Below are 12295 nucleotides of genomic sequence, written 5' to 3'. Positions count from 1 at the left end.
AAAAAATTTTAATAAACACTTCCGAATTAATTTATTTAAATAGAAAGAATAAATGAGATCATTAACTTATTACAATTTTTTTTAATTGAAGGACATTCTAAATAATATTAAACAGTAATAAATTTTTTAACAATTTATAATACTATAAACTTCTCAAAACTAAATATAAAAGCATGCCAAATATACTAATGCGTCTATAATATAGGCCAAGTAACGGCAAAGTTGGCAAAGCATTGCGCGCCGTTATAGCGAGTAATCTAATTTATTACAAACACGCGATCATTTGCTTACTAATAATTTTTATCGCAATGCTCAAAATTCACCTTCAGATTTCGAAACGCTTGTTTGCATTGACGTTCAAACGCGGAAGTCACGAAAAAATTCACACAAATTCTCTGAAAATGACCTTTTGCATTACAGCGTCATTAACGGTGCATTTAAGAGATTAGCTTATATTGAAATGCGCTCTCTCGCAGATCGAATACGAAAAAGCTATATAAGATTGCAAAACCATCTGCAAATTGCTAACCAAAAGATTGATTAATGAATTGTAATTATGTTGCAACCAGCAAAGCCACCATTAAATTATCTTGCGATAGATAATTGAAGTGTTATGGTCAAGCGTAAAATGCGGTCAACATGATTTGCCGGTTGTTGTTATTAGCAAGAAGTGTGACGAGTACTGAGGCGCTTACATAAGTTGGCCACATTTCGGGTAGTTTCTTTGTAACTTCTTTTTTTCTTCTTCTGTTGTTTCTTTGTAAAGTTTGTGAAATTCTTGTAAATGTTGTAATGTTGTAAATAGTATTTAAGGAAAAAATAACCTATATGTTAATATGTTTATCAAAATGCTGAAGATATCGAAATACAGCTTCCTGTGTGCCAAAAATATGGTTTTCATTGTTTGGATCTGATGAAATCAAGAGTTCGACTTAAATAAGTTCAGAGTCCACAATTGACTAACCAGAGTTTATAATTTGGCTACTGCTCATATTATAGCGAGACCATATTATATTTGAAACGACTGCTATAATCAATAAGTATTAAAATATGTAAATATAATTTTTTTTTCATAAAACGTTACTTAAACATGTAAAGTCCGGAAACAATTAACACTTTTTCAAGGAAATTAGAATATATGTATATATAGTATACATATATGGTATGTATACAAATACATATACATAAGTACTACATAAATAACTGATTAAAAAGCAAAATTATACATTCGCTATCTCTTCCTGAAGGTTTCTTATATATTACGTTACACAAGACTTCGAACACGCTAGCAAAAAGTGTAATCAGATTACTTTCTTTATGTTCTTAGCTATGCTTGCGAGTGCAATAAACAGTAAACATATGTATACACATAAAAATGTCTGAGAATTTATTTTCAATAAATATTTGCATACCTGTGTATGCAACACTGTTAAAATTTTATTATCAGCCAACGCGTCCAGAGCCCAGTCTTCAAAGTATTTTATTCGCAACGCAATTTAACGAATGTGTTTGAGACCCACAAACATAACTAATAAGTGGGTAAATATTATGAATGTGACGCGAAGACCTTACATTTACGAGCACTTGTGTAAATTTTCTATGAATTCGTTTGGGGACTGACAAGTGTGGGAGTCTTTTTGAGAGATGGCATGGAATTGAAAGCGTGAAAATGATTTATGAAGTCTAAAGAGAGAAGACGTGTACTATATATAATTTTTGGCTTTGTATCTCTCTGAGAGCATAATATATTGCAGTCATATATTTTTGTCATACCCATTGCCACTGTACCAGGGTCTAGATAAGTGAATCTATGTATATACTCGGATTTTTGCAGTATTAATCCACCGTCACTATTCATCATCAACGTCATTATCGACGATTTAAGGCTTTGCTATTGTTAATCATTGTCATTATTTGGTAATGAAAGAATAATGTCACATACATAAAATGTATTCTGATATCAAAACTCTGTAATGTTTAAGAAATTAGAGAGAGGATCATATTTTGATAAAATTGTTAGTCAGGAAAGGGCTCTGTGAACAGACGGAGTACTCTCTCCTCCATAAAATTGCTCTCTCTCTCTCTCTCTATGGCTTTATAATACTCTTTATGGGCACTTCGTACTACTAAAACACTTGCAGTTAAAAAATTAGTTCAGTTGTTTAAATTTCAACTCAACAGAATCAAGTTGCAGACCATAATATGGGTTTGTGATTAAATTACCCTTGATTTGTTGTTTTTCATTACATATATTAACCACTATTTATAAAAAATAATTTCAACTCAACTGAATTAAGTTGTAAGCCATTAAGACATAATTGTAAGAGTCTGCAATAATTTTTCTAAAACTGGTTTAGTTGTTTCAATTTCAACTCAGCTCAGCGGAGTTGTAAATGGTAAATGGTTTATACCAAATTTTTGTAAATTCCCATACAGCTTTACCTTTGAGTAAGAGTCAACCAGAATTTGTAAACAAATAGTTATGTTTTTTTTTTTATTTTCAACTCAACTGAGCCGAGTTATAAAACAACAACTTAAGATTTAGGATAAGTTTTTGTAACTTTCTACACATATTTACTTTTAATCTGTGATGCTTTTGTTTGCATATGTATTATATTGCTGGAATCTGCCATAAAATCCGATAAAAATGCTGAAGTTGTTTCAATTCCAACTCAACTCAGCCGCGTTGTAAACCATAATAACGAACTTAGCATACATTTTTGCAACTTAACATACAGGTGTACAATAGACTTGTGTTGTTTTTCTTAGCATATGTTGCTAAGACCACAATTTGACTTCCATTTTCTAGGCAATCGAATTGGCAAAAAGTAAGCCACGTGCAACCAACTTAAGACTGCGGTCTATCTAAAAAAAACACGTTACCATGCAATATCTAGAGACACTTGCAATTCATTTTGCGAAGTTAACCGAAAATTTGTCAATCACTATGAAAACGTTATTGCTGCGAGCAACTTCAAGTTTGTAATTAGTAGTATTTACTAGCGCAATACTAAACACTCGAAACATGTAATTAATGCTAATAAATGTGTTTTGAGTACTAGTCGCAGTGCAGACTAATTAAAAATACGGAAATATATTAAAGAAGTGTCGTAAAAATCGCTTAAAATTAGTGGTTATATCTCTTAAAATACATAAATCTTTAAGTTCAATATAAATAGATGCATGCATTGCATTATGTTTCGTTGCACAAGCTAATTTGTTTACAAACACACGTTTATATTGACAGCTGATAACGTCGTAAAAATAACCAGTTACATTTTAGTTATTTTTTTTTCCCCCCCCGACAGCAAAAGTAATGTACACACCTCATTACATAATATTTAATCTCAATTTAAATCGCTATGTGAACTATTTGTTATGCCTGCCATGAATAATAACGAAAACAAGTGGAGCTTATGGCAAATGTCAAGTGATATAGAAGTTTATGAGTAGGTGTTGCTTATCAAGATATTGCATACATTACCAGAAGTAATGCGATTGGTTAATTAACTGTTGGTAAGCTAGGAAAAAATGCAAATTTATGGTTGTAATAGGGGATATAAGGAAATGTGTACTGATTCATTTTGCCTATGCATAATAGAATTGTTTTGTGTGGTTTGGTTAATGCGATGCTAAGAGATTTTTAGACATTTTTATGTCCAGCGCAACGTCTTCAGTATAGGTATTATGACTTTGACAGCTTACGAAGTACTAAGCAAGGTACTTAGACTAGGAAAAACTTTTCTTAGGAGACTTTAGAATACAAAAATATACACATTTTTTACTTCTTAGAATATTTCTACAAGAATTTCGTTGAGGAATTGGTTGGAGACAATTTTTTTAAAACTCGGACTAGTTTCAAAATCTACGTTCATTGAAGAAACATATTGCTTATATACAGTAGTTATTATCAAACAACTAAAAATATATCTACCATAAAAAGTTCTAATACTATATATAGTATGTAATCTACCACAATTCCAAAATATGGTTTTATAGATGGACAGCAGTGTTTACTATATTTATGGGTTACGTCGAGATTTGCTCAAGCAAAAATTTTTCGAGATGCAACATGATGTTTGATTAAATTGTGCAGCTTCGTCCGGCCAATGATTATCGGATGGCGGTTAAGGCAGATTTCGACGGTATAAATGAAATATTATTGCATATTTTATTATATAACACGTTGCATTAAACCGTTTCGAAGCACAAACAGTTTCAAATCATGGCTTCTGCTGTTTCGATTGCGGAAGATATCATTCCCCATATAATTTTTGAGGAGTGCTGGTGAATCGACAGTTTTCGAACAAATAAAAATTCGCATTTTTTTCGGGTACGTATGTCTCACAGTCATGGGAACGGTTCATGATATTGTGGTTTTACATGCAAATCTTAAAAAACATTTTGAATCATATGATATTTAAAATCTGTAGAGAAAGTATAAATTGCGAAAGAAATTAAATAACTGTATCCAAAGTTTGAAATGAACAGTATATAGTTTTTCGTTATTTTAACGATAAAGTGAATGTATAATATCTAAACGGATAATTTTCACTCTTCATTCAAAAGCACTATCTTAAACTCATCTTGGAACAAAAGTCAAGACTTCCATGGCTTCCATGAAAATATTTTTCTTAACTCACGAAATTACTTTGAAAAAACAAAAACTACGTTCGTTGCCTGTCATGCGTTGGGTATAACAAGTCCATTAAGAGCTAAACGTCAAGTGTTATGCGGCATATCAGTTGCAACTGGATTAAATCGTATCAACTGATGTAATTACAGCATCAAATTGCACACATTCAGTCACTTCACAATCAAATAAAGCGTCTACCAATAGGTATGATGTGATTTTGACAGCTCGTGGAGGCCATGTTTGTCTACGGATTTGTATCAAATTTTGTCGGTTTGTTCAGTAAGGTTTTCTATTTCATAATGACATCTTTTACTTGGGAACGAATATTCACGTTATCCGAAAAACCATCTTCTCGAATGGGAACCATTTTTTGCTTATTTGCTTCGTCAACAAACCAAATTGTCTCTATTGAGATGAGTAAAATCTTCTTGTAGTTTAGGAAACGCAATTGAATTTCCAAAAATTTACCGCTAATGGAGCTCGAAGACATCATTCAGCGCACCAAAGCCGAAATACTGCACTGCGCCTACAAAACTTAGCGTAAGCGACTGGAGATGTGCAAATGGAGCGGTGGTGGCCAATTGTAAAACAAAAAAAACAGAACCCATTTTGACCAAATTTGTGTTTTTTATTTCATTTTTTCAAGACGTCATTCTTGTTAGCAGACCCTGTATGTCATTTGGTAAGCCAGCGCCACTTGAAAAATTGTGCGGAAAGACTGTGGTTTGAGATGACGCCCGCTTATAATAATTTTCTAGATTTTATCATATCTCACATTTTGATTTATTGAAGCTTTTATTGAACTTGGAACACGTGCCGTTCAAGCAACCATTTTTCAATAAATAAAATAAAGCAAATCGTGTGAAACTAGCCGACTATAATATTATATATAAATATATACATATATAAATATTTAAATGTGTATTACACACATTCAATAAGTCAAAGGTATAAAGTCTAAGTTGTGCAGTCAATCAATATAGTTTCGTAAGGCATTATTTTTGTACAGGGAGCTTGACATGTGAGAGCTACATTGTTGTGTTTGTATTACGTGCTTCGAAAATATGTCACTTTGAATAATAATAAAATAGCATTTATTTATTTTACTTAATAACACGTTCAGCACCGATTTCGTTATTAATTTAGAGTTTTTTTGTCACAAATTTTTACAACTAAAGAGAATTATGTAAAAGACAGGATATATTTTCTTCCGATATTTAAACATAAATATTATATTTCTTATATTTCTTAATAATATATTAATTCTTATATAAGTAATATTCAGTTATCATATAAAAAAATATTCAATCTTTTAGATGAACCCACGATGGCTACTACTCTGTCTAGCGGCATTGCTGATGCCCATCACGTCAACTGCTTTCAATATTCTCTTTATGGGTCCTTTCCCAGCGCCCAGTCACTGGATGTGGTTAGAACACTTTCTGCGCGATCTGCTGCAGCGTGGTCACCATGTAACGGCGCTCACAAATCATCGCGCAAAATATGTACATCCGAATTTGACAGAGATCATCATCGATCCGCAATTCAATATACCGCATTATTGTAAGAGAAAAAGCTACAATTACAAAAGTAATTACTTTTCATATAAAAATAATTTTTGCTCCCCAAACTTTTAGTTCCCAAAGAGAATATATTCAAAATGCGTTACTCCAGCGATTTTCAAAACTTACAGATGTGGTTCCATGTTGGCTTGCTCACCAGCGAATATGCGCTCAACGATCCCAAGGTGAAAGCACTGATCGCCAGTACTGATCGGCATTTCGATCTAATCATTTTGGAGCAATTCTTCCATGAGAGTTTTCTGATGTTTGCGCACAAATTTAAATGTCCTGTTGTGACGTTGGGCACTATGGGTTATGCGGACAATATGGATCATACGATGGGCTTACTCACACCTTGGTCTTTTATACCACATCTATTACTCTCACATACTGATCAGATGACCTTCACGCAACGTGCTTACAATACGTATCTATCATTGTACGACGCTGTGATGAGACGCTGGTATTATATGCCTAAAATGCAGGAGATGGCCGAGCGGCATTTCGCAGGACTGGTAGAGGGTCCATTGCCACATGTGCGACAATTGGAGAAAAATATTTCGTTGATGTTGATCAATAGTCATCGTAGTTTGGATGTGCCGCGTCCCAGCATGCCCGGACTCGTAAATGTCGGTGGTGTACATATAAAAACACCCAAGCCACTGCCACACGATTTACAGGTTTGTCACAGAAACTAAATTTTAGACCACCGCTTATTGTGCTATTTACTCTATTTGTAGACTTATCTGGACAACTCTACCCACGGTGTGGTGTACTTCAGTCTCGGTTCTTATATGAAGAGTATAGATATGCCTAAGGAAAAAATCAACTTGATACTCAACGCCTTCAGTCAGCTGAAACAGAATGTTTTGTGGAAATTCGAGAATTCTTCTATTGGTCATCTGCCGCCGAATGTGAAAATCCAGAGCTGGTTGCCACAAAACGATATACTGGCACACCCAAATATCAAGGTGTTCATCACGCATGGTGGCATCTTTGGCACGCAAGAGGGCATCCACTGGGGTGTGCCGATGTTGAGCATACCGCTTTATGGCGATCAACACCGGAACACGATCAAATCGGTGCGTGCTGGCTATGCGCGCACTTTGAACTTCGGTCAAATGTCGAGCGAAGATCTGCTACAGAATATACGATTGCTCATCAGTGATGGCAGTTATAAGCAGAAGGCGCTGGAAGCATCGCGCAAATTTAGAGATAATCCAATGCATCCTTTGGACGAGGCTTCATTCTGGATCGAATATATTGCGAGGCACAAGGGTGCGCCACATTTGAAATCTTACGGCGCTTATATGCCACTGTATCAGTACTTGTTGTTGGATGTGTTTGGTTGCGCGCTATTGGTAGCTTTCTTAGCGATTTGGTTCCCGTTGAAAGTTCTCAAATTTTTGGGAAGTTTGTTGAGGCGAAAAGAGCCTGAAGAGTCACATAAAAAGCGTCAGTAGAGCTGTGATCAAAGTTTTTCTATGAAAAATAATATTAGTTTTAGAAAATTTAGTTTTACATGTAAAAATACGAATTAATTATAAGTTGGAGAAATTTTATTAAACAAAAAATGATGTTATCGACATTGAGCTGTTTTGAAAATTTTTGTTTGAGAGATATTACTTACTTCTTTAATGGTGTGGGAAATGTGAAATCACAAGGCGCTATCCAGTGATTCTACCCTCAACGTTGGCGTCGTGGCGCATGACTACTCTTGTTAGAACTTTTTTGGTTAATCTACATATCTCTGTAAAAAATCGACAAGACAGCTCTCACGCTCTGATTTTCAGACAGATGATACGTAGGTTGTCTTAAATTCGAGATTCGACAACCTTAATTTTGAAATCTGGCAACTCGTAACTTGATTGTAAAATTCATGTCTTTTACTTGACTTATCATTTGTGCCGTTTACAGTAACTTAAAATATTCTTTTCGATGAAAATGTAGAACTAAAAATTTTCGTACGATTATTTTTTACAACTATAGACGTGGATTAACTCAGCAACTGTACATCGATGAATTTTTGGCGAAAGAACTCTATCAGCTCCATCAAAGACGAGTGTTTATCGTTGGTATGGTGAATTAAGTCGATGTCGTTGATCACTCTAAGATGAATTTTGTGAATGGCTTCCAAAATCAGTGGTTTTTCGGGAAACTATTTTTCTGTACGCAAACTAATATTGAAACGACATCAGGTGACCTATCGTGAGATTGAGACAGTTATGTAGTAAATATTACTAGGACCAGCACACGTTCAACATTGCAGGAACATTAGACAGTAAAAAAATGTTCACGTTGGATTCCACCAATCGCTCAAAAAAAGGTTCGTGTCGATTGGTCGAGAGAAATTATAACAAAATACGTTAAGTCCAAAAGTAAACAGCAGTCAACCATATGGATGATTCCAGATGAACCGATTCCAACGCAGAACAGTAAATTTTGGAGTGGCAGATAACCATTTGCTTTCCAGTTGTCTTCCTAGAAATTAAGAAAATCAACCACCAAAAACAGATCACTTTCCATCATGACAATGTCAGTTCTCACACATCGACTGATGCAAATGCAGTTTTAAGCACTCAGAAAAACAATTTCAAGTGTCATCCTCCGCATATTCCTGACTTAGTACCGAATAACTTCTTTTCATTCCCTCAGGAAAAAAATAAACAAAGAGGTCAATGTTTTTCAACATCTTAAGAGGCGGTTGATACGTTCAGAGGACATGTTTTGGAGCCACTTGACGTGAGAGTGCAAAGAGAGTGCTTCGACAATTGGTTCAAACTCATGCAAAAGTAACTAGATCTTTATTGAGAATAAAAAGTAATCATCGGATGAATATAAAGAGATCTTTTTCTGGTTTATAATTCTACATTTATCGCATAATTCGTGACTTTTAAGCAAGCTGCTTGCTTCGAGCGAGTTGATACCTCAAACAAGGCACAAGAATAGACTATGTTTCAAAAAGTTGTGTCTGCTCGAAAAAAAAAATGTTTTTTTAGTATTAACCTGGCTTATAATTATTTTAACATGCCACTCCCAAAAAATCGGTTTACTGTGGAAATCAATTAATTTAACTACAGCTCGATCTCCTAAGTTTGAAAATAATTTCCTTTTCGATTTTTGAAATATAAAGGAAAAAGTAGTCTACAAAATTAGCCTTTTTTACTAATGAGCTCTACACGTGTTAACTGCTTTCTGATGTTAATTTAATTAAACTAAAAAACCGCTGAGTGTAAAAGCAATTAAAATATAGCTATTTTTAAATTTACACAACAAAATATGTATGTTTCTGTGACAACGCATGTGGTTTGCGATTTGTTGAGGCAATTTGTTGTGGTATCTTTCGACTTTCATTGAACCATCATTTCACAATGATCTTTTCACTGAAGCATTATTTCCATGAAACCGATAGGGTTCTCGGATAATGAGAAAGCTACGGAGAAAGTTCATTTGCTTCGGCGTTCTAGAACTGTGCTGTAATGATGCTCATTGAAAAGTTTTTTTTTTTAAATGTTGTCAAACAAAAAATACAGGAAATTTTTCAAAGATTCTCTGAGAGGATTTTAGAAAATAAAAATTTAGTAAAACGAAATTTTTAACATGACTATCTAAGAAGTTTGCGATATATTTTATACGATCGCTTCGAACAACTATTTGTTCAAAGTAAAAAATTTGCTCATAGAAGTATCTTTTCGGTAATGAACGTCGTAAAATGCCGAAAACTTCTCCCTAAATGCTCTTAAACTATATTAAGTTGGCAAGCTATATAAAAATACGACAATCACGCTATTCCAAGAGCAAGATCATATCGGTATAAAAGTCAGATCTCGCCGCTGCTACAGAACAAAGTCCACTAGGTTACTAAGTTGGTGATGCCAACAAATTCGGATCAAGTGCAATTATTTGCATGAAAGTATTTATTTGAGCCATAGAACCTTGACACCATTTTATCACATCACGAAACTCAATGAAAAAACGAAAGTTTAATTAGAAAAACTAATTGAAAATTTGCTTCAGTTTATTCTCTCTCTCTTCAAGTTATTAGCACGCCGTCACTCTCATAAGGTTTCTGCACGTTTGATCCGCTTCGCATTTTTTGCTGTAATCATTTTGGGCTTAACAAATTTTGGCAAGCATTTCTTGCAAATGTAAAATAAGCGGTCAACGTAAAGACATATATACATATTTACATACATAAAATAAACAGTTAACAAAGGGCAACGAACCAAAACAGCAGCGCAGCAGTGATTCACGCGGTTAAGCTATTGCAAAATTATATTATATACCAATAGATTAGATTAAGGGGTCCCGGTGGTCTAGAATTTTCAAAAATCGATTTTAGAATATACTGTAAAATTTTTGGAAGGATATTCATATTATTTTAGCTTCTACCCTTAAACTGGAAAAACTTAAGATTCCCCAGTGATATTATTACAACACCATGAATCATTGTTCATATTTGTGTGTGTAATTTACATTATTTATATGTGTGTGTTAATATGTTGTATTATTATTAAGTATTTAATGATATTGCCCAACGCGAAAAGCAGTTTCATTTTTGCCATCACTTTACGTTTTGTTCGATCGTGCGATTATGCAACTTCGACATCGCGATTCGTAAATCATTGCATATTTTTAGGCGCGTTTAGTTGAAGATCGTTTACAATAGTTTTTAGAACCAAATTATTTAGTACAGAGCAACTATTAAATTGATATAGAAATAATCAGACAGAATTGGTATAAAAGATAATATTAATAATAATTTATTAATTGAAAAATAGCCTTAGAGCAATATACTGGAATGATTGGTTATCACCATTCTATAGTGTTTTTGGTATTGAGCCTAAATCACGCAAAAAGGATCAATTCGTAACCTGAATTCTCATAGAAAAGCAAACGTGACGAGAGTTCAAAGCGTTGATTTAACAGGTTATGAAATGACTTAATGTTGACAGCTCGCGGTGGCCATTTTTGTATACGATTTTTTTTCAAAAACTTTTGTCAGTGTGTTCAGTAAGAACAATTAATAACGACAGGATATTGACCGACCGTTTTGCCAGGCTTTGATAAAATCGTTGTGGATGGACCATATTTCGGTAGTCTTTCTCACTCTTCAAGTCTAAACAAGAATACATTGGGTGCAAACGTTTTGTGACTTGCTAATATCGAGAAATGGGCCAGTCAAATGGTCCTCAGGATCAACCGACTTGACGCCTTTAGATTATTTTCTTTGGGGGTATTTTATGTCAAAGGTCTATGCCAATTAACCTCGAAGCGCAAACAACATTCAGCGCACTATGGCCGAAATTCAAGTCGAAATGCTGCACTGGGTCATTGAAAGTATCCATAAACGGATGAACGTATGCAACGGCTAATTTCGAAATAATTTAGTTGTAGGTAGGTAGATAGGTAGAGTACCTGTCTGACCACGCACCTAGGCTTTTAGGAGGCCAATTATGATAAATATTCCTTCACTCTATTGTCTCCTCTCTGAACCACCCTGCTGCTGTTGGGATTCATCATTAAAAGAAATTTTGTCTTAACTTTAACATTTTTCTTGCCTTATGAATAATATTAAATATATATTTCAAATGTCTTTGTGAGGCTTTCCAAAACGAAGGTCCTTACAAAATTGCATAGTGGGTATAATTATGGTATTAATATCGAGCTGCAATTCAGAACGTTGTTATTATATTGTTATTTGTATTTAAATCCATGAAAAAATCCATCATGAAAAGAAGCCTATGTATGTACATATAAAACATTCTTATTTAAGTAATGTAAATAAATTTTATTGTTTCATTGACGCGTCCCATTTTCCGCGCATTATTTGTTGGAGCTTTTATAAGTGAAAAAAATTATAATAATAAAACTTCTTGAATATGTTGTCATTTACTTATAACCGTAGTAAAAGATAAAGAGCGTAAAAAACGCGCTCGTCAACGCAACTTTTCCTATCTGCCGATGGGGCAAGCTTCATTAAGAACTTGAGTTTTGAGACCGATGGTGTGTGAATGAGTGTAAATTAAGTACTGCAGCTAATAATAAAAAGCGCTGATTTATCCAAGGTATTAAACAAATTTATTGAAAACATAAA

At 34.0% G+C, this 12295-nt stretch overlaps 2 protein-coding genes across 2 annotated transcripts in view; both read left to right on the top strand.

Moving 5' to 3' along the window:
- Positions 1-7786, top strand: part of LOC108969107 (UDP-glucuronosyltransferase 2B13-like) — an 8810-nt gene extending 1024 nt beyond the window's left edge. Inside the window, exons 2-4 of the mRNA XM_018933632.1 lie at positions 5953-6199; positions 6274-6878; positions 6939-7786. Of these exons, the coding sequence (XP_018789177.1) occupies positions 5953-6199; positions 6274-6878; positions 6939-7661 (1575 nt within the window). The 3' untranslated portion in view covers positions 7662-7786. The remainder of the gene's footprint in view (positions 1-5952; positions 6200-6273; positions 6879-6938) is intronic.
- Positions 7787-12196: 4410 nt separating this feature from the next.
- LOC108969057 (UDP-glucuronosyltransferase 2B13-like) overlaps positions 12197-12295 on the top strand; it is a 4991-nt gene continuing 4892 nt past the window's right edge. The window contains exon 1 of the mRNA XM_018933550.1: positions 12197-12266. The gene's annotated coding sequence lies outside the window, so the exon portion shown is untranslated. The remainder of the gene's footprint in view (positions 12267-12295) is intronic.

This window comes from Bactrocera latifrons, unplaced genomic scaffold (genome assembly GCF_001853355.1).
Source record: "Bactrocera latifrons isolate USDA-ARS-PBARC rearing strain unplaced genomic scaffold, ASM185335v1 scaffold_24, whole genome shotgun sequence".
NCBI lineage: Eukaryota > Metazoa > Arthropoda > Insecta > Diptera > Tephritidae > Bactrocera > Bactrocera latifrons.
This window is presented reverse-complemented; position numbering and strand designations above follow the sequence as displayed.